A 22,767-nucleotide genomic window follows, 5' to 3' on the forward strand; every position below is an offset into this window, starting at 1 on the left:
ACTTTTGTTACTACTTTTGTAGGAGAGGTGACTGAATCCATCACTGCCAAAGAGCAAGTTTTCGCCTTCAGCATTGTCTCACAAATCGTTATTTCTCTGTGTCACTGACACCTATTGGTTGCAATCCCCCGCAGGTCCTGCAGGAGGCGCTGACAGTGATCAGTCTCCTGGATGTGCTGTGTGAGATGACCTCAGACCACAAGCAGTTTATGTTCCTGCAGGACCATCCTGACCTTGTAGTGACTACTGTTGGTAAATGGGAACACCACACTCGCATAACCTCTCTCACCGGTTTTAAACATCCAGATTCCAGTCAAAACAACAAGTTAGGATTGTTGCACACAGCCCTCCTCACCGCTGACATGTAATTTAAGACACTGCGGAGTTCAAATACGTTTTCCGTAATCAACAACAAATGCATCCGGTTTAGTCATCTACAAAAAAAAAAGTCCTTTAGGTGTTTTTCACTTTCTGCTTGTTCCTCCGTCCCTCTTACCACCATTCACGTTTTCTTTGCAGAGCTCCTGGAGCAAGTTCACGCCATCGGGAAAGCCAGCAAGAATATTTTCAGCGCCGCTCAGAACTTCTCCTCCCTTAGTATCGACGAAGACTCTTCGTCCCATTCTCCTGTCATCAGCTTTAAGGCCCACCTCATCAGGCTGATAGGAAACCTCTGCCACGGCAATACCAACAACCAGAACAAGGTTTGGGTTAATTGTACCTTAGGTGGATGAATGATGAAATGTAATTACACCACAAGTTGTACCTTTTTAAATGTGGAGATCGTAGTTCACAACAGCCTGCAGTTGAGTGGAAAATGTAAAGAGGAGGAAATGGATGTTTTGACAAAAGCCAAGATCATAGGCAGTGCCAGGACATCACGGAGGCTAAGGTCGTTGGCTCACAGACTGTGTTTGGTTTCTCATGACAAACATTTTCCTACGATTCCTAAATATAGGAGAGGTGCGTTATACCCCTTTGCTCGTGGAATATGGGGGTCTCTCAGCATTTAGTCAATATCGTTGATCCCTCATTTACAATATGTAAACTGTAGACAAACCGATCAGCATGCTACAGGAAAGGCCTCCTAGCCTCCCAGGTAATAGTAGCTCCTGGTTTTCTTCAGTTTGAATGAGGAATACAAATTACTGCCGCCTGCTGGGATAAAGAGTTATCTCCCTTTGACACGAGTGTTGTATGTTACCAGTAGTTCTTTGATGACGGTTTGATGCGTCCGTACCGTAACAGATTGCGGTCAGAGTCGAGAGGCAGTTGAGAGGTTAAATTTGCATGTTCACAGTCCAGGCTCTAATAATGTACTGTTAGACCGAGTAGCCTCTTGAGGACAACTGTGCAAATGAGCGGAATATGTAATGGAGCATGAGGCTGTGTTCCTTCAGCACAACATTTTTATTCAATGTGAAACATTCCCGCCCTCTCTCGTTCTAGCGATCTTATCAGTGTTTCTCCGTCCCGTCTGTCATCATCTCGGTATTAACATAAAGCACGGCGAGATAATAAAGCAGACGGGGAGGAGTCCTGCACCCTCTGTAGTATCTATGGCACATTATAGACTGAGTTGCACTTAATAGAAACAGATTTGTGGAATGCTTGTGGGATGGCCACCCTCAGTTGGCCTCTCAATAATATTTATGGTTGCTGATCTGTGGTCTGTCAGTGGTCAGAAATCACCCCATATCTGTTTTCACTAAGATCCCTTCCAGTAAACCAAATGTCATTCTGTTCACCTTGGGGAGAGATTGTAATTTAAGATGTGCATGCAAAGCAGTGTACTACTTGTACTGGGCTGAAGTCAGGGTCCAGCCGGTTGTTATTCATCCCTTTATGGGTTTGGACATAATGTAAGCAACTTCAGACAGTCGTTCTGTAAGTGGAAAACGCAGACCTGGGTGATCGCAGCAGTCAGCAACTGTGTTTCTATGACAGCTTAAATGACATTTCCATTTTCTGAAACTCAGCACAGTGTCTTGTTCTGCTGCTCCTACCACTATGTTTGGAGAGCAACCACAACGGCAAGAGGAGGGAAAGAGCAAGCAAAGACAATAATTAAGCCTATGGAATTAGACAGATGAAAAAGAGCAGATCACCCCGGTGTCGTGGTCTTAGTCTAACCCACAACCACAACGCTGCCTTTGCACGGATGTGAGGCTCTGCTAAGGGAATCTCCATATTGTTTCTTTTCTGTTTCTGTCTTACGTAGAGTCAGCTTGACAAATTCATGTCATCATTTTTAAGTGTAATATATCTGTTGCTTTTAAGTACGCTGACTGTTTTTCACTTTAAGAAGTGGCTGCCACAGTTGGTAGACTGTACGGTGAAAACCTGTGCTATAATTTAAAATTTGCTCTCTAAATAGTTTAATAAGAGCTCTGTCTGTAGTTTTTGTTCGAGACAAAGGACAGTATATGCTGCTATGTTCTTTTAGTCCATAGAAAGAATGGACTTACGGGTTATTTTTTAAAAACCTATACGCTTTTTTTCACAGCAAACATTTTGTCTTATAATCGTGTTGCTAAAACTACAGATAATGGCTCTATTCTGCTCTACAACGCATTACAGAGCAGCAGCATGAACAATACTAGGACCATGAAACTCAAAATGAAATGAAGCCATGTCAGAATGGCATACTGGTGCCAGAATGACCTAAAACATTGTGTAATATAATCAGAAATGGCACTGCAAAATACTTTGACAGTAGTGACATGATATTTTTCTGAGCAAATTGTCACAGTATGTCAACGCAAGTGTCTTAACTCCTCCACAATCTTGTTTCCTCAGGTCAGAGAACTAGAAGGCATCCCCCTCATCCTGGACAACTGCAACATAGACAGCAACAATCCCTGTATCCTTTATTAACTGTCCTGGAAACACATCCTTGTTTAATGTGTATATATAGTGTATCTCAATTATATTGTTCATATTTATACATAGACGTCATTTTAGTTGTCGTTTTCTGCCGCATTTGGAGTTAAATTTTGACAGTTGGTGGATTTGTAACCAGAAATTTCAGGCTTTAATTGCTGCAGTCTGAAATATTACCACAATCCTGTTCCACAACTTTCAGTACGTCATTGTTTGCAGATGGTCAAGAGTATCAGCTGACATTCATTGTTAAAAAAACATTGAGACTTATTCTGCTGTACATTCACATTTCTGTTTCGGGGGTTTTTCAAATCATGATATCACCAGTTTCACCAACCAACTAAACCACTACCTAAACTTTTTATATATTACCCTTTTATATAAGGAGACAGGGGTTGTCTCAGTATGATGCAGTCCAGCGCTTTTAACTTTGATCCCAAAAATCAACATGCGCTTAAATCTTCCCGACCCTGACTATCAGGAAGAAATACAACAGTAACATTTCTTTGCACAAAGTTTAGATTTATTAGAGCAATGCCGGAGAATTTGCCTGTCAGCCCATCCGTGATAACTCTGCGCCGTGAGCTTGGTTCAGTTAGTTTATGTGGGAATCAGCAGACCTTGGCTCTGAACAGGAGGGAGAGGACGTATAATGTGCTTTTTACACAACAGCCTTTGAGAACACACATGTTTCTGTTAGACTGGGAGTATAGTATACTGCTGGTCGCTGAGCTCCAACCTCTGACTCATTCTCATCTCCACACCCTGCTGGGCGTTAGGCTGCCAGTTGATATTAGCTTGCCAAAGTGGGGGTATTGTGCCAGGCTGCCTTTTCACCAGTCAACAGTCTGAGCTGAGCCTTTGTCCCCATCCGCCCCTACTACACATGCTCATACACATCCACAACCCTCTGTAGCTACCTCTTCATAGAATAGAATTGTAAAGAAAAAAGATTGTCAAAGCAAAAAGATTTTATGGATTTATGGGAGAAAACCGAGAGGACTGAGTTGAAGTGTTTTGTACAAAACACCCATTATATATATTGGGCTGTCTGTGTACTCAGCGGTCTAAGCTGTCTTTCTGTTAAGTACCCATGTCTTTTATGCATCTACAAATGATTTTGTAAGTACACCTTGCTTGACAAAAATGACAAATTAATGTGGTGTTTGAAGTTGATGCTTATTTTTAAGTTTTCAAATCTGAGCTATTACTAAGTAGCTAGATTAGCATGTTTCAAAGTAACCGAACATATTTTTTGTTCCCATCAAAAAGGCAGACCCCACCTCCCCCTTGATTTGCTTCCTTCATTTAACTTGTTTCCTTGTGAGGCAAGATTATTGCAAGATTTGTAAGATCACGGTATCACACAACAATCCACCTTGCCAGGCTGGCTAACTACATTGTCAGCTACCCTGACTGAAGGCTAGCTTTCAGAGACCCTAGGTCGTACGTCATATTGTTTGTTGATCTGATTGGTTGAAGTTGACCTGTTATAGACGATGACAGATGAATGGTTCATCTAATCCTAGTTTTTCGAGGTGCCTGTCCATCCCTGGTGGTTCAGCGTACCTTATGACAACCCCATCAGATCAACAAACCAAATGACATAGTTTGAAAGCGAAGAAGAGGAAAATTTCAGCAGCTTTAAACGCTACCATGCATCCAGGCGAACTAGCGATGTAGCTAGCATGTTACTTCTTGTTCATCTGACACTGAAGATTCCAACTAATAAACCAGCTAATGCCAGAGACATACCAAAGCAGGCAACATGCCAACAAAAAATGCTCATAAACACCAGAACGAACCACTTTAAATTTCACTCTCCGCAACTGAAATTCAGACAGTGCTGTCCTTAACTTGGTGCCTCTAGTTATCAGCCAGTGGGCCATCTTCGCTATCAGGAACCTCCTGGAACACAACACGCAGAACCAGGAGCTGGTCGCCGCCTTGGAACGCCGCGGCACGGCCGACTACTCTGCGCTGAAGGAGTTGGGTTTCCTTGTGGAGGAACGAGATGGAAGCCTGCTGCTGAAACCTGTGAGGAAAGACTCCTAAAAACACTGAAGAAGCTGCGAGGACAAAGAGCCCACAAGCAGGTTTCCATGCAAAGTCATTGTTTAGAATACAGTACATATGCATACCCATCTCCTCGCTTGAATATGTACACCTCATTAATGTTACTTAGTAGTTCAGCTTCTTCTACAGGTTAAAGACCTGTGCATAATCAAGCACATAAGTTATGTGCCTGTCCAGAGTAACTGACAGCCACACTGCCGATATAGTAAGCTGAATAGCGCTTTTGAATTTGAGATTTCTATTAGAGAAGTATATAAAACTTGCCTTTCTACCTCGGTAATGCCGTCCCTAATGCCCAGCTTGGGCAAAAGGTATTACTGATACACAAAAGGCCCACGGGGTGTCCGTGGAATAGAAGTCAGGATGTCGGGGGCTCTCACTTTGTCTTAAACCCGAGTCTGAGAAGTGAAGAGTCTGTGAGAGGCGAGCTCATGCTGGCACCTTTTGGCACCGCTGATGCTTTGAGATTTAATCCAAAGACAAAGAGCACCGCAGCATCCAGGCTTTTCACTTTTCAGAGACGGTGATGTTACCAGCAGGGGTCGGAGTTTAATCTCGGGCCCTTGGTGACTTCTGCAGTAACCATGAAACAGAGAATGACCAAAACATGATCTAATCTACCCCCTCCCTGCCTTAGCTAATTAAATAGTGGCATCTTGGCCACGGTAGGAAGACTTCTTATTCAGACGCTTAAAATAACTGCTTATCTAAACGGACGTTAAAATCCAAGCGCAATAACAAGACTAATATCTAACACTATGCATGTTTTGTAACTTAACCGTAAGGCTGCGCATACCTCTGCTCGCTTTTGCAAGGATTCTTATGGAAGATATGAGTTTTTTACTCAACATCGTCTCGTGAATTTCCCCTTCATCTCCTTCTAAACTTCTATTTCTGTTCTGTTTTATTTTAATAGTGATAAATAAGGCATGATACGGCATGCAGCGTAATTCGTTTGAGTTGATGTTTTACTCCTTAGACAGCTTCTCTTTGCTCTGAGGAAGCTATAGTTGAGTTATACCAGAGTGCATAGACTTTTATTTATTTATTAAATACTTCATATTTAGTTGTAGTTGCGCTTCTTCTTTGAGCACAGATTAGGCAGAGTGGATGAGAGCATGCTGAACGATCCAGTGAGTGAGTGAGTGAGTGAGGGAATCAGACCAGAAGCATTAGTTTGCAGAATGACATCCCTCCCTGCTCCTCCCGCTGCTGGATAAGCTGAACGGTCCTGACACCTCAACAATGCAGCGCTTTACGGGCCTGCCCACACCCTGCTCCACCCTGTTTGCTCTGCCTCTGATTTTTAATGACAAAATGTATTGAAACAATTGGCTGGACTCTCCCCTCAATCCGCCGGCATAGTGAAGGGAGCTTACGCGGTTCCGGTCCCCAGGATTTCAGACAGCTAACAAAACAGCTGTTACTTGCGCTCGACTGGCTGGCTGCAATGCTTTTCAGCCCCACAGGAAAGAGGCTGTGCAAGTCAGCCGGGCTCAACGAGGTGGCATGGCCGCGGCCGTGTGTTCGCCTCCTTACACACTATACCACAGGCCTCTACTGTAATGTATTTGTGCCTTCTGGTTCGGCCTTGCACCTTGCTAACGTTTATGTTTCATGTTTGGCTCAGGTAACAAGGTTATAAAATGCCTAATAAAGTATTGTGTGTGACAAACAGCTTTTTGTAATTATTTGCCAGTAAAGGCCAAATGTGACATAAAAACTCAGGAGGCGTTACAAATATGCACAAATTTTATTGGTAAAAAAAGAAAAGTAATACAACCGTCCATGTTCGTAAGTGATGTAGACTTTGATTTTGCCACAAAAAGAATAAATTAAGCTTTAAGTTTTTTTAAGTTATAATTACACGTTGCTCCTAGTTAACTAAAAGCACTATTAAGACAGCTGGAAACACAGAAACCCTCTCCGTCTGAGCCTGTGCATTTAGTTCTTTGCTGCGACTCCCGGCGTACCATCTACTTGCAACTTCCACGTGTTTACTCAAATACTTAAAAATGGTTTCCACAAGATTTTCTGGACTTTCCGTAACTTTGACAAATCGCTCAACCTCCCCGGGCTGCCGTGATTTGTGAGGGATCGTACCAACACGGACAATCTGGGCTACTTTGGCTAAAACGCGTGGACTATTTACAGTTCAGGAACTTCGATCAAAGACACAAATTCCAAATAATTTATAGCTCTCAAATCTGAAAACAATGACGTTAGAAAACACTTGTAAATAGTGACTCTCTTTCCATCTATAAATGACATAAAGTGCCACGTTCCTCATATAAAAATATACTCTTCAAATTGTTTTGTAAGTTATATAAAGCCTAAGTAAACATTTCTGAATACATTAAGGTTGCTGTCCAAAAATAGCTCGGAGGCCTTTGATCCTCTCATACCCCCTTCTGTGTGGTTAAGGCACATGCCATCCACCCAGGCAGGCCTAAACCGCGCTGGAAGGCCTTGTGTAAGCAGAGGCCGCGATGTGGAATTCCACGGAATTCTGTCGTTCATGGGAATGTTGGATGTATCTGAACCTGATTGCACCTCTATAGAGTTCCAATGAGGCTTACACGGTTTTCTCAGAAGTCAAGAGCCCTCCGAAAACAAAACAATGAGCGCAGTCAGGACGAAGCGCCGTTCATACTGACGAGCTGGGTGCTTAAAATACGACATGTGTTTTGTTTTGTTTTTTCCTGCCTCTTTAGCTCTTGGCATAACAAAGAGTCTGGGCTGTGGGTGAGTGGGATTTTGTCCATGAGAGATATGTCAGTGCAGCAATCCAAATAACTGATGTCCATTGAAATAAAATAAGAAAAACGTGAGCGTGTGAGTGCAAAAACAAAAGAATGAATCTATGGCGAGACATGAGAAAAAGTATTTTCCTGTTTCCTTAAATGTATCAGTAGCAACTGGAGATTACAAAAGATCGGGAAACATGTTAAAGCGGTTGAATTTGCTGTGCATCCAAATTTGAAAAATATCTTTACATAAATAATTTTGTTTTATTTTCAGTGTTCAAACAGAATACAGTGTGAGTGTACAGTTAAACATCTCGTGCTGCCTCCTGTCAGGCGTCGTCAGGCGCTTGTCTTATTTCACGGCAGTCTGAAGCTTTTGTTGCGTTTCCAGTTGGCTTGCTCCCGAAGTCTCAGGTTCCAGCCGCAGTCGTTTTCCTCTTGCGTGGATTCAAAAATGTCGTCTTCGGCCTAAAGAGAATCTCAAATCCTTTCACCTCTTTGGGTCATCGCGTCACATTTGTACCAGTATACGCACAAATATGTGGCTTAAATGTCTGTTTCCAAACCTCATATTCCATTTTCCTTCCTTTAAAGAATTCCAAATAGGATGTCGGAATGTGCAAAATGTAATAAATACCTCCAAGTCCTTCACTTCGATTCCACTTTGCCATATCACTTTACTTTCCTCTTCCTTTCCACGGTTCCTACTTGCAAGTGAAAACCTCTGATTTCTCGCTGCAGGTGTTGCACTTGACGAAACAGCACCAGTGGAACTTGCAGTTGCACTGCCAGACCCGCGTGTAGTGGTGCGTGTTGTACCCCCGGCCGCAGCACATCGCGTTGCAGCCGTCCGTGTGGCTCGAGGTGCCGTTGCACAGTCTGCCTCGCGTCCCCGTGCTCCCTGTGGCCGTGTCCTCTTCACAGTAGTTGGGCGATCGCTCCAGGTACACCAGGTCCGTGTCCGTGGGCTTCTGGTAGCCCCGAGCCTCTTTGAGACGCAGGAAGGAGGGCTGGCGGAGCCGCGAGGCCCGCACCGGCTCCACTTGAACCGCTTCGCTGTAGCGCTCCTTCAGCAGGTAGCCGATCTCTCTGAACTTGGGCAGGGTGATCCAGCAGGTCTTAGTGGTGCAGGAACCGGACACGCCGTGACACTTGCACTCCAGCTTCATCCTCTCCTCCAGGATCTGATCACACAGAGAGTAGAGGTTAGCTCTGTACAAATTAAAAAACATAGTTAAAGGGGAACTACTGTTTTTTACAACCTGGACCTTATTTCTGGCATAAAATACGGTCATTCACTCACCCATATAACTTTTGTGTCATTTGTATTCCTTTGGGAGATAATTACATCAGCGTATATCCATGTACTGGGAGTGACTGGGGCACCGAAACGCAGCCTCATCCGGGGTCTGTAGGTCAATCTACAGACCCTGGACTAACTCCGGACTAAATGGGGAATAGCACTAGTGTACGATAACAAAATATTAGTGAAATGAACGAGTTTCGCGGCAGATAATGCATTATTTAGAGGCTGCGTTTCGGTGCCCCAGTCACTCCCACTATATGGATATACGCAGATCTAAATGTCTTCCGAAGGAATACAAATTACACAAAAGTTATATGGGTGAGTAAACGACCGTATTTTATGCCAGAAATAAGGTCCAGTTTGTAAAAAAAAAAAAAGTAGTTCCCCTTTAAGAGGTTAAGGTATTCACCCCATTGGGTCTTTTCCCCTTTTATTGCCTTTGTAAATAAACAAATATGGTCAATATCATTTGCTTTTTTGACAAGAATTTACAAAAAATGGTTCAAAGACAAAAAGGCGAGTGTGCTGGAGTGACCTCAATCCATAGAGAGATTGTGGCTGGACTTGAAAAGTGCTCTTAACGCCTGATTCCTGTGCAAACTGACTGAGCTTGAGCAGTTTTGCAAGTGTGAAATTGATCGAGACCTACCCACACAGACTCGGAGCTGTGATTGTGGCCTAAGGTGCATCTACTAAATACTGACGTGCAGGGGGTCACTTATTTTACACTGGGTCTTTTCTTGTCAAAAAAGGAAAAATAATATTAACAATGATTCCATTTATAAAAGCAGTAAAAGAGGAAAACATCCAAGCGGGTGAATACTTTTCCTAGGCACTGTATTCTAGATTTGAAATTCACGTGTCTGTTGCGCAAACTTGAAACGGCTAATAGCAATTGCATGGCCTTCAAGTGTGTTTTGGTAAGCCGGGCTCTCTGTGGGCACTTCAACTTTCAGCACAGCGAGCGGCATGCCAACTTTATGTCAAAAAACCTGGGGAAAATAACTCCTACCCCCAAAATCTGTAGTCTCTAATTAACTTTACCTTTCTTCAGACCACAGAATGGCGTGTCAGCCCCAGAAAACTGACCAGAGCTGTTGTGTAACCGTACACGTATAGAGTTACGTTGCGGTCTGAGCCAGATTTATTTTCTAACGCCATGCAAATATTTGCAGATGACAAAACTGACAGGTGACTGTTTGCCTTTGCGAGCGACCTTGATTCTCATGCGGAAAACTTGAGCCTTTTGTTGTAGATGCGTTTCGAGTACAAGATATTTGATCATAATTGTAACAAATCGTAACTCGTGCGCTCAAATCAGCAGCTCTGCCTTTCCACTCATGGTTATCAGATTTTTGGACGTTCGCTCCTGACTGGTTGGTTCAGTGTGTGCGGTGGTGCAGAAGTGTGTTCTTTGGTGCTGCCACTGAGAAAGGAAGAGAAAGAGACTTGCAATAATATCCTCTGTTCTGATTTAACGCTTAGAAATTCACTGCAGGGACGGACTGCAGGCAGGGATGTGGCAGTGCTCCGTTTGTGTTTCATCTCACACATTCACCCACTTGCTATGAATTAACTTCACTTTCATGGGCTTGTGTTTGCTTGCGTTACCTTTCGCCCTGCCTCGTTGTTGTGCAGGTTCATGAGCCTGCGGGCGTTTTTCTTGATCTCGCGGGCGTCCACGAACCGCCGCGAGAACTCCACCCCGTACTTGACATCGGCCGAGCAGCCTCCCCACTTCCAGCCCTCCTCCTGGTCCTGGTATCCCTGCTTCTCACGGTCGCAGCCGCACTGGCTCAGGTTGCCTTGGCTACACGCTGCAGTCACTGCGTGGGCGACTCCGGCAGCGGTGATGGCGTAAGTGAAGGCCGCCTCCCGGCTGCCTGATTAAAAGAAACTCGAAAAATTAGAGTTAAAATACAAAAAAGTCACTTCAGGCACTTTCACTTACACTTTTAATTACTTTGCTGTGTAGAGAGATTGTAAAATCTCAGCAGAAAGGTTTAGTGTAGTTTTCTTTGGACTCTCTTCTTGATGACAGCAAGCTTTACTATCCGAGTGTGGGGTTTGAAAGAAGCGTTGAGCATTTTCAAGGTTGAGTTCTTTTCTAGGAAATCTAGCTTTTCTGCATCTTGACCCACCAGGGATATATCTGCCTTGACTTACACCCTTGTTTCATTTAAGCCAGCCAAATAGTCCTCTACTCAGGTAGGAGCTAACGCACCTTTGGTGGAGTAACACGAGACCACCAAACTTCTTGGGCCAGTGAGTTTAATAATAAAGATGTAATTCCTCATGCATGTGCAAGACGATTAAAGAGATGACAATCGAGCAAACTCTCAACACTCCCAAAATGTCCACGGTTGCTCATTGAGTCAAAAGAAACATGACATGCCTTTAAACTGTCTGCGCCCGAGGAGCCAAAGGGTTAAGCTGCATTACTGCAGCAAAAAAAAATAGGTTTTCTGACCTTTTCCTACATCTCTTTCTCTCCTCGTTTCCAGCTTTCCAAAAGAGGCAAAACATCTTCTCATGCGAGACCTCAAACTTATTGAAATGCTTTAAGGGAAAAAGAAAAAAAAAAATAGCCGCCATTTCACAGTAAATAACTGTCTTTCCGTCGGTTTTCTGACGTGTATTTATTTATTCGTTTATTTTGTTTGGGAAAAACACAGAAGAACTTCTGAAGAAGCGGCGTCCGGTGTCTTTTGATGGGCATCAGTAAGAAACAAAAGCAGCGACAGCGGCCGGTAACAAACTGTGAACCTAGTGACATAAAACAAGTTTAAGTCACATTTAACGTGAGCTTTTACATTCAAGTAATGACGAGTTGATGATGCGGTTGCTTAAGCATTTAACCAGGACTTAACTGTGGTCGAGAACATTCTTCAAATCCTGAATCTGCAGACCGGCAGGTAGTGGTTTCCAGTTTCCTTTAACTGTAAATGTAGCTTATACAAAGGAAATTTTACGCCGTCTGATGTGGCACTTTTATTTGAAAAGCTATCAAGTAACGTAACAGCACTTTCCGTGCATTTATTAACGTCCAGCATCAGTACCACAGCTTCGGCAGTACTCTGCAGCTTTCCTCCAGCTCCCCATATGAAGCAGATTAAAAGGCTATACATGAGTGAGAGTGAATTTGAGAAGCATAAGTATAAAGAGTATTACTGTTAACATCTGTGTAATCTGTATAATAGCTATGATTTTTCTCTCTATGTCTCGTTTCATACTCTGTCACGGGTCTCCTCCAGTAGTCAGTGGCTGTTTAAGCAATAATCAGCATAGTGAAGAAAACAAAAGTGACATCTACTGGCTGACGAGAGGAGCTTTTTCTTTCTTTCTTTTTCTTTTTTCTTTTTTTATTTTTTGTGAGCGGCATTCATAGAGCTGCAGTGTTTTAATGTTTTTCATCAATGGAATTTCTCACGCAGCTTAAGTGTCTTTCTGTGTCCGTCCTAGGCGGTCCGCATTGTTATGGCAAATGATACTGCTGCGTTGTTGAAATACTCTGCGGCCAGGCTTGACTGCATGTCCAAGCTTTTGTATGTCACCATTTGAACTTCGGGATAAACGCATTTATATTTATGGGGCGGAGGGGGTGGGTGGGTGAATTTATTGGCGCTACACTCTGTAATAAGATACCCTCCGTCTCCAATCAGGATAATGCCGGGCCTCGGCTCCCCTCGACAGCCCCGAGTATTAATGCACAGCGTCTCTGGTAGAGGCGATTCTAATGGCTCCCCTCCAAGCTGACAAACTCACTCGCAGAAACCATCAGGCCTGCGGTTCCCCCGGTCCATAACTCAAAACAAACTCTGAAGTCTTCTCTCATCAGGCTGAGTCTGCGACCCATTCAGATACGCTGTATGGTGAGCATTTCTCAAGGCATCGGGCGCATGCAATAGCCAAACAGCCATCTCTTCGCGCCGTGATTTGTTTTGATTGTACGGCAGCGCATGCAGGGTTCCATTGTTGCCATCCGGCTTCTGGACCTGACTTCAGTTAGTGGTTTGCATGGATCTCACTGCGCTTTCTCAGTGCTTAATGAGTTCACAGGCCCAGCAGGTCAATCAGACCCAAGTGGTGGATGGTACACTGGCCTCATCAGGTGGGTGTGCAGCCCCGGTTTGTGTTTCTGTTTTTAAAAAAAACGGCGAAAATGGAGAACAATTGGAACCATTTTGCTTAAGAATCTGCCTGGAAATCTGATATGTTTTGCCCAGTTTTAACCTCTGATTAGCTTTTAAGCACATCAAATTACATTTAGCCTCCCAGAGTTGTTGTTTGTTCCTCATGGTGAGCGCGAGAGGGGTCCGGAGTGTCTCTCCGACGCACCACAAGAGAGAAGAGACATTTCCTCTGACAAAAGAAATAAAGGGATCCAGACGTTTTGTCTGCCCGTCTCCCGTGTAGAAGAAAGCGATTGCTGCCAGAGCTGCTAGATTAAACATGGATCCAAACCCACAGCGAGACCGCAACAAAACATTTCGAACTGAAACACAATTTATATAAGGGGTTCACGTTAAGAGCAAACAGGCTTCTGTGAGAAATAATACTTGGAAGAATGCTAAAGCCAACTAGATGAGTTAGTTTCCGTATTTATGGATTGTGTAGGTGTGAAATAAATGCTTTGAGACGGGCTTAGACCTTCTTGAATAAATCCTCTCCCGGTTTGGGACAATGTGTGGCAAGCGTAGCGATGTCGCACCCCTTTGGGGACTCCAGTAAAGCCCTTCAATTTGGAGTTTGTTCATTCATTGTTTTTGGTGCACGAGGGGCTCATAACATGCCATACTTAAAGTTTCACCACCCCTCTCTGAATTTCATGCCTCTTTGATGAGCTATGCTGCAGCTTTTTCCCATGCCACTGATGTCAGCTCCTATTATTTAAGGAGAATACAAGAAGCTTGAGATGACAGGGTCGCGTCAAACCCGCCGAACGGCACCTGAACTGCTCGCCCGAATCATCCTAGAGCTCAGTTTGGACAGTCCACCTGTTGTCAGTCCACAGTCCTGTGTCAAAGCGAAGATTTCCACTTACTGGATCTAATGTAGTTTGTCATTAGACATCTTAATGTACAGTCCATATACTGTAGCTTACATTTACAAAGGTGAAAAACTGTTTCGGGCTTCTTGCCAAAGGTTTTAAGGGGCTGACCATTAAAGGCAACATCCCCAGTTTGAGTCCAGCTGAGGATCCTTGCTTCATGTCACATCCCTTCCATGTCTCTACTGTGACAAATAAAGCCATTAAAACGCCAAAAAAAGAGAAAACCACTTTGTCCCAGAAATACCTCATTTAAATCCTCCTGTCTTGAAGCAACTATGTCTCATCCCCTGAACCTACTTTGCTGATTCCCTACACCCTTAAAGTAAACTAAAGGAGCCGAGTTTCAAACAGACTGACCTACTCTCAGCTCTTGTCCAAAGACGGTCCTCTCTCCCAGGGCAGAGCAGTTCCAGCGGCCGTAGCGGAACTGGTACTGGCACTCGTTGATGCCGAGCTGGGCTCCTTCGCCGATGACGATGATGGCGTCTGGGCGACTCTGGCAGAGGGCTCTCTGACGGGGGGCCAGTCCCGGGATCTTGTTGCAGATGATGTTCGCACCCAGAGCTACCACGGAAGACAAAGCCCTGGGCAAATACAAAAACTGGGATTAATCAGAGGGATGGCCAAGACTTATACATCTAAAAAAAACATAGATACATTCTCAAATCAGAAGGAAGTTTGGGATTCTGTGCTGTTTAAACCTTGTTTCTATTAATAGGCAAAAAGTAAGGGTTGTTGTACATCTGTATATCCAAGAGATGGATGAAAAGATCACATCAATCTCATGAGACAACAGAGAACAATAGTTAATTATAGGAATGCCGTTTCTACCCGTCTTTTTGTCTGTTTCTCAAAACATGAACGTGCACAGCTATTTTAGGTTTCAGGGCCTGCCCTTGCTGTGAATGAGAGGCATGTATGGTGCAGCAATCATTCCCCTTGCGCGGGTCTTTTTAATGCCCTAAGAGCTCATTACACCGGGCCTGCGCCTATAGGCAGAGCGCGAAGTAGTCCAATATTACTCTTTTCCATATGCTGCTGTCCAGTTATGGAGCTTGTCTGACGAGGTGCTCCCATGACAAAGTGGTTCTGGTGTAATGTGTAAATCCATAAGGGCAGGTTATCTCATCAGCTGCGGACAGACTCCAACACGTATTAAAACAAAAATCACGTAGATTACATATTGGCTTCATTCTCTCCATATAACTAGTCTTTTTATGAGTCAGTATTCGAATGGGACTGCTCATATGTTAGAAAACTCCGCAGCTCTTGCCCCGTGACTGATTCAATTGTGGAATAAAAATCTAATTGAGTGATTCCAAAATTATGGTCAGCTGGATATTCCAAGTTCAAGTTATTTTCCGTTTCCAGATTAATCTCTTTGCCACGCCAGAACAAAATGTAATAAGAAAGATTACGTCAGTTAATAAATGCTAAATCTAGCTTCTTTTTTTTAATAAATTTAAATAAAAAATGTTCACTGTGTACTCTAGTTGGAATAAACACCTGCATATATTATGTGCGATCTAAATTTCCGGTGCGTAATTGTCCAACTTGCGCGCAAGGCACAGCTACCTGAGAGCAGAAATAAAAGCGCGGTGTGGAATGTGAACTGATCAAGTGCAGCAACAAGAAACCTACAGGTAGCTACCGCTGGTGAGGATGAGGAAGATCTGCGGGTAGTAGACGGACAGCAGCGCACTGCGAGACGAGATGATAAGCATGGTTGCGCATTGAACACAACTTGATTCGCTCTCTCGGGATTTAAAAAAAAAAAAAAAAAAAAAAAAAAAAAGGATGGAGGAGGGGAAAAAAGACTTGTAAAAATATATATATATATCCTTTAGCCCAGGAGTTAAACGCAGAGGTGGCTCCTTCCTGGTGTCGGCGTTCTTTTAGCTAATGGAGCCGTGGCGCTCTGCGGCAGCTCCAAGCTCCGCTGTCCATGTGCTGCTGCTGCTGCTGCTGCTGCTGGAGATGAGAGGCTGCATCCCTCGGCCGATGTGCGCTCTGCCACCTGGACTGAATGAGGACTAGGTGGGAAAGAGAGAGAGAGAGAGAGAGAGAGAGAGAGTGTGTGTGAGAGGACAGAGGGGTGGGGGCAGATGGGGTTCCGGATGTCCGATGCGCCCGGCTCTCCAAAAAAAAGTGGGGCTGCTGTGGCATTGGAAGGGAGGGAGACAGTGGCCTCTCCCGGTGCACCAGCCCCCGGGATGAGCCCGCACACCCCGCATCCCACCGTATCTCCACCCCTTCACCCCTCTCTCTCTCTCCCCCTCTCTCTCCCTCCCTCTCTCTATCCCTGAGGCCTTTTCCATTATTTCTCTGATGTGGGAGTGAACTGTCACATTTTGGTTACAGTGATGCCTCCATGCCACTTCAAAAAACTTCCAGCTCATATTTTCACAACATGGAAAAGGCCACATTTCTCATCATTTAGTGTCAAGAACCCCATTATTTCAAGTAAATAATCTTCTTTAAATATAAGGATATCGGTGACATCTAATAATCACACATTTCTAAACTGTAATTCAGAATTTAAACGTTTAGAAACATGACACAATGGGACGTCCCATGCTCAGATGGGATCATTTGCTACTTTTCCTCTTTTACGGCAGCAATCTAAATTTAAATTAAGTCGTTTTTGTCTGTAGAATAAGCCGCACTGGCCTGTAATGGGTATTTAATTAATGAAATAGTGGAGACAATTATCTCAAAGTGCATTTATAGTGATACTAAAGTTCTAATGACCACTTCCGGAGTTTCAGTCTCAGCTGCTCTTCTTCTGTTTGCAGGAATGCTTCAGACACTTTTACGTTTATCAGACTCTGGGGTCTTCCAGCCCTTCCACTCTACTCTGCTGGTGTTTATACAACAATACGCCCTCATGTGGTGACACGAAGGAAAAGTTCATCCTCTCAAAACCTTCAGCTAAATATTGGTGCGTGATTTGCAAACCTGGAAGCATCGTATCTGTAAGTTTGCTTACATGGATTTGAAATGTCGCTTTTAAGATCTTCCCTACCGGCTGAATACTCTTGTTAAACCTCCGTGGGACTTTGAAGTGTAATCCGCTGGGGCCCGCGGACGGGGACGAGCTCTCACGTTGTAAAAATACTGTGAAAACAAAAGGAACATTTGCTGTGTCATTCTTTTAAAGATGTTCCACAGCAAACGGCGCCCTGTTGACAGGGGCAGGGCCGTTTTATAGCCTCACAGAGTGCTCGGAGGACAAAGTACATATTGTCTTGGCCTGTTGTTGACATTCTGGAGACCGAAACGGAGAGTTTTACTTGACCTGAACAAATAACCGCAAGGAGATATTGCTGATAAAAAAACTGTTTCCAAAATGAGGTATCTGCCGTCTGAACGAAAGCAACACCCCGTCTCAGAAAATGATTGGGGGGTAGATTTGTGGAAAGAACAAGGAAACCTCTTAATTTAAATTCCCTGTCGCAACCAGCAAAGCAGTTTGAGAGATAGCAGGGATTTGGAGTAGAAAAGAGTATAATTTTATTCTTTGGTTGTTGTAAGACTGGCTCAGGCCGACTCAGAGTGTGTAACGATAGCTAGTTAGATATACACGGCCCTCTGTGAAGTACTGCACCATCTTGGCTGCTGAAACCTTGTTACAGGATCTAAATCTGCAGCCGTATCAGTGGACAACTCCAAGATAATGTCTGTGGCTCGTGGGCAGCCGAGGCAGAAACCTTTGCGTATATGTCAGCAAGTGTTTTTTTTTTTTTTTTTTTTCTGCCTTTTTCTTGCTCACTTCCCTTCTATCTTTTTGTCCAAATAATCCTCCTAAACCTCAATTTCCAAAGCCAAGATAGCACTTAAGCAGCGTGCACTCACTGTCCTGGCACTCACACACCGATATCTGTTTCTTTTCATATTTTTTTTTGCACAGAGGACGAGGCGAACAGGGAGACACGGGCAGTGTGGGTCGGTGTGCACAGGAATACTTGAACGTCGCTGATGTTAGCGGCTATTGAACTAACATCGCCCCTCTTTATTAAAAAGCTGGACAGCTGTCAGAGCTTTGACATATTTGACAGCATCGTCCTCGTCCGCGTTTGATGATGAATAACAGGTCTGGCGTCAGGGAGTTAGAAACTGGAGCGGTGACGTCAAGAGGATTCGAGCTGGAAACAGGCCTAAAAAGTCCAGATTAATTATAGGGTTTTGTGGGATTTAGGGTCTATCTTGTCCTTGAGCCCAGAACCCTGGTCGTCGAATAAACTCTATTGTTGAATGTAATAGTAAACATCTGATAATTCATCATATGTGACATTTTTATTAACAATAGCGAGGCTACATTTGGCCAATCCCATCCAGACACACATCCCAAAAGTCCCTAAAGTTTATGCCCTACAAACCGATGGACCGTGTAATATATGTCATCATGTATGTAGAAAATATCTCTTTAGTTTATTAACAGTCAATGACCAAAGTCCAGTTGGTTCCTCACAGGGAGGCGTTGCAGAGTGGTATGGCCTGAGGGACGAACAACCTCCTCAACCTGTCCATGGACAGCAGGACAGAGACAGCAGCCTGTCACTGAACGAGCTTCTCTGCCTGACTATGCCATCGGGTATGGGTGGTGGACATTGTTCATGAAGTTTGTTCAAGGTCCTTGCATCTGCCACCGATGTCAGGGACTACAGCTCTGCCCCCCACCACAGAGCCCGCCTTCTCGTCTGGCTGTGAGGCGCCCTTCTTCTTAGTGCTTCCTCCCCAGCACACCACAACGCAGTAGAGGGCACGGGCAACGATAGTCTGGTAGAACATGTCCAGCAACTTCCGGCAGATGTTAAAAGACCTTTGCCTCCTGAGGACATAGAGACGACTCTGACCTTTTTTGTAGACTGAGTCTATGTTAGCCGACCGGTCCAGTTTGTGATCCAGATGTAGACCCAGGTACTTATAGGTCTGAACCACCTGTACACACTCCCCGTTGATGGTTCCAGGCTGCAGGTACTGCCTGGACTTCCGGAAATCCACTACCATCTCCTTGGTTTTAGCTGTATCGATCTGAAGGTGGTTTGCTCCACGCCACGAGACAACGTTGTTCACCAGATTCTTGTACTCCTGCTCCTGTTCATCCCTGATATAACCCACAATTGCAGTGGATCTGTGGTAGTCTTGGGCTTGTTCTCCCTCAACTAGACGATCACACTCTCAGAGTGATGGGAGACACCAGTACCCAAAGCAATGTCCTTATGTCAGATCTTTGTCACAGTTTAGTTTTTGTTGCATTAGCTACAGAAAGACTCACGTATAGGAAATCGGAAAGTGATTCCACAGCTTTCAGGGCCATCTCAAAAGATTCAGCCTGAGTGCAGAGGTGTTAGGTCAAACATACATTTAGTCCACTGTCAATGACAAGCTTGAGGAGTTGATCTTCTGTCCACATTGACAGAAACATATGCCGGAGAGATTTATAAATGGGATCCATTTCTTTGCATTTCTTGGGGTCATGTGCCGTTGGGAAGCAATGGTCCAGTTCTGACGACAACAAAGCTAGCTAGCTTGTTGCAACACGCGCACCGGGTCAGATCAAGTTCGGTGCAATTACTGGTACTTGCTAGCAGATTCTTACCAGCCCAGTGCTAGTCCATGAACTAGTGGTTGAAGACCCCTGCTCTAGAAAGCACATCGACCTTCAGTCTGAGGCCTGAAGCTGCCTCTGAATTAACTGATCAGCATCGTCTTCTTCGTTCGTGTTTAACAGTCGCTGACACATTCATGAACTGTGTAGCCACCATCCCAAGGTGTACAACATGGCCGTTATAACCTTCTTCCGTTACTGTACAAATCACATTCCTTTACTGCCACATAAATCCATTTCCCATTCACGTCTTTTTAGAGTCGTATGATGGAAAAATTCAAGCATGCGCTCCCTGTTTCACAGTGATTTCTCCAGCAGATGTGCACCAACACGGGCTGATGCGCTGGAAACGGAGAAGATAATACCCATGTATGTTTGATCACCACAATGAATACACTGCTTGGCTACAAGCTCCAATATTCTTCCCATAAAATGCTTCTAGTTTGTGATCTGCATTTATTTATCACCCTCTTTAGATGTGTCACATCACTTCCTTCCAGTTTCATACAACAGAAATGCAATGAGACCATACTGAATAATGAAAGCATAATGAATTTATGTTTCATAAGGAATCAAAGCCAAACCCAGAACGTCAGAAGTACTTAAAAATTAATAAATATGAAATCATATCATAATGCAGAGTCTTTAATGTCGCTGCCAATTTAGTTTTAATGGAGTGGAAAGAAAGAAAGGATAACAATAAATATTAAATAAAAGAATACCTAATGTTCCCAGATTACCAAGAACATCTGAGAAAAACATGCAAGAACAGCAAGGGGCCAGCCCATTGTCGCTACGTGACGTGCTTAATTATACTTCCTTTAGAAAGGCAGTATAACAAAAGACAAACCAAAACAAGAACTGACGATAAGAGGAGAGTAAAACATCTTAGCTTCATTAAGAAGATGGATTTATGCTACATGTTTTGTTAGGTTTTCAGGTTGTTTGTCTGTTCTTGTGAACACGATATCTCCAGAACATTTCCTCAGATTTGGCCCAAACGTTCACGTAGATTCACGGATGAAGTGGCTAGAGTCCTATGCTAAAAAAGTCAAAGGTCAAGGTCACTGGAGCCTTACAAACCGCTTTAAACCGCTTTAAAATCAGGAAATGAGGAGACGTGCGTGAATATTCTCGGCCAGTGAGGTCACGGTTTATCTAAAGTCAACAGAAGCTCTTCTGTGTTGTGTGAATTGTTACACTGCGTCTGTAAAGGAAGACGTTTCTGCTCTTTTGGCGTCTCTTACCTTCGATGTTTTGCGAAATCTGCGCCTCTCACACCGGTTTGGAGACTTCCTGGAGGATCTCCGCTGGTAGAAGGGACGCCGGTTAGGTTGAGCATCTGTTCAGTTTCTGATTTAAGACCTCCCGATTGTGAAGTGAATTTTTTCTCACTCTCTCATTGAGTAGCTGGTTTTGGGGTTTCTGGAGGATTTCCTCAGCTCTGCGGCTCTTTACAGTGGAGCCAAGACGTAAGCTGGTGAGAATGATACGCGTTGCCAGCATCTTAGGCTGAAGTATAGTTATCTAAATGTTTTCCTCAAGATCTTAGACTTATACTCTTACACTCCCATCCAGGATATTGTATAATTAATTATAGTTATAGGTGAAACCATTGAGAATTTTCACTTAATAATTGTACTGCTACCGGCCAATGAGAAATTCTTTATGGAAGTCATTGAACGCCTCTTTGGTTGTCAAGTTCTTCTTAGGTTTTACTGAGGAGAGCACATGTCCCTAATAGTCATTCATGTCTGAGCTCAATGGCAAATTGAAGCAGAAGACAATTGTCCCTAACAATTATACTATATATCCCTGTTTGCATTTGCTAATGCTTGCAGTCGTCAACTGCAATTGCTTTTATATATATGTTTCCCAGTTGTTACAGATTTATGTAGGGCTTGAGGTGCCACACACAGCCCTGGCCCTTTATAGGATTTGTTGTCAATAAGAAAACTAGAGAATAATGTCAGCTTTATCCGTTAAGTATGACATCTGAACTTTAATTAGATAGAGAGAGACAGGCATCAAAGGCCTCGGTTTTGTGTATCGCGTGCGTCTCTGATCCACTAAGGCATGCTGATGGGTTTAATTTGTTTAGGTCAGACAAGTGCATATGGGCCATTTTGGCTCATGCGGCTTTAAAGCTTAACCACAATGTCAGAGTCATTGTTTCGGCTCTAATACGGCAAGACAAACACATGGTGCTTGTATATGTAATGGAGTGAAACGCATGCTGGAATGTGCAAAAGATCTGACTGTGGTTGGCGAAATGAATACGGTCCCCTGCCCTGGGAAGGGATTTCAGACTTCAGAGATAAAAAACAAAACTACCCCTGGGGTGAAGAGGCAAGAGAGTATTTATGACACGACTAAAAGAAACTACTTTGTAATCAAATCTAATTTACGCCGGTCTGAGGATCCCCGAAACCCGACAGAGCTGACAGGGGGAAATTGTTTCCATGTTGAGGAACAACAATTCTACTTTCGAGCAATTATTGCCTATGGAGCATCTTGAACCTTTTTGGGAGCAGATGAAGGCAGGGACATATTTTTAACAATGCCACGAGGCACATAAACGTCTTCAGAAATGATTCCTTTTATGTGAACAGGATTTATGATTCTGGTGTAGAAACACGGATTTGGAGTTGTAAACATGTTGCAGATGTCAGGATACAAGGGTATTAGCAGGACGGCCTTTGAATTCAACCCCGTAAGCTATATTTCATGTGAGGAAGTATACATGCGAGCGAGTTAAAATGATTTTTTATCGGCTTTTCGTTTAGCATGAAAAGTTCATTTTCACTACAAGCGAAAATAAATCAATCATAGAGAAATTAGTGATGAATGAAAACCTTTACAGACCTTTTGCTTTAAGTATAGCCCACCTGCAGCCTTTTATTGTCAATTCCATGTTGCTCTTTGCCATGTTTTTGCAGGAGTTTTAGTTTTTTTGCACATCACTTTGTTGGTTTTGAGCCTTTACTCATTTGCAACTGCAGAGGGAGACAAAGCACCAGAGAAGGTCTCAGTTCAGGTCAAACCTGTCTGGCTCGGGTCAAGCGTGTCCTCTTCACACCAACATTGTGTC

The 22,767-nt window shown here is 43.8% G+C and overlaps 2 protein-coding genes across 3 annotated transcripts in view; one reads left to right on the top strand and one right to left on the bottom strand.

The window, feature by feature from the left end:
• The window catches only part of atxn10 (ataxin 10), a 33,934-nt gene that overhangs the window by 2,741 nt on the left and 8,426 nt on the right, over nucleotides 1–22,767 (top strand). The window contains exons 8-11 of one of the 2 annotated variants that reach the window (XM_084573684.1): nucleotides 135–252; nucleotides 520–704; nucleotides 2,800–2,863; nucleotides 4,754–4,979. In XM_084573684.1, the coding sequence (XP_084429810.1) occupies nucleotides 135–252; nucleotides 520–704; nucleotides 2,800–2,863; nucleotides 4,754–4,938 (552 nt within the window). In that variant the 3' untranslated portion in view covers nucleotides 4,939–4,979. Of the gene's footprint in view, nucleotides 1–134; nucleotides 253–519; nucleotides 705–2,799; nucleotides 2,864–4,753; nucleotides 7,902–22,767 lie in introns of those variants that run through there. The other variant, XM_084573683.1, reaches the window with a different exon arrangement.
• wnt7ba (wingless-type MMTV integration site family, member 7Ba) lies at nucleotides 8,392–15,800 on the bottom strand. The gene is made up of 4 exons (XM_084573686.1): nucleotides 15,707–15,800; nucleotides 14,419–14,649; nucleotides 10,624–10,891; nucleotides 8,392–8,890 (listed from the first exon to the last, which is right to left on the bottom strand). The coding sequence occupies exons 1-4, from the start codon at nucleotides 15,787–15,789 to the stop codon at nucleotides 8,411–8,413; spliced, it is 1,062 nt and encodes a 353-aa protein (XP_084429812.1). The 5' UTR covers nucleotides 15,790–15,800; the 3' UTR covers nucleotides 8,392–8,410.

This window comes from Chelon labrosus (assembly GCF_963514085.1).
Source record: "Chelon labrosus genome assembly, chromosome: 23".
Classification (NCBI taxonomy): Eukaryota; Metazoa; Chordata; class Actinopteri; order Mugiliformes; family Mugilidae; genus Chelon; species Chelon labrosus.

Excerpts from the sequence above, each read along its gene's own strand:
- wnt7ba (XM_084573686.1), bottom strand. The coding sequence starts at position 15,789 with ATGCTTATCATCTCGTCTCGCAGTGCGCTGCTGTCCGTCTACTACCCG. Across the intron at positions 10,892-14,418 it reads CAAGAGCTGAGAGTAGGTCA|CCGGGAGGCGGCCTTCACTT; the intron begins GTCTGTTTGAAA and ends TTAATCAGGCAG. Across the intron at positions 8,891-10,623 it reads ACAACGAGGCAGGGCGAAAG|ATCCTGGAGGAGAGGATGAA; the intron begins GTAACGCAAGCA and ends CTGTGTGATCAG.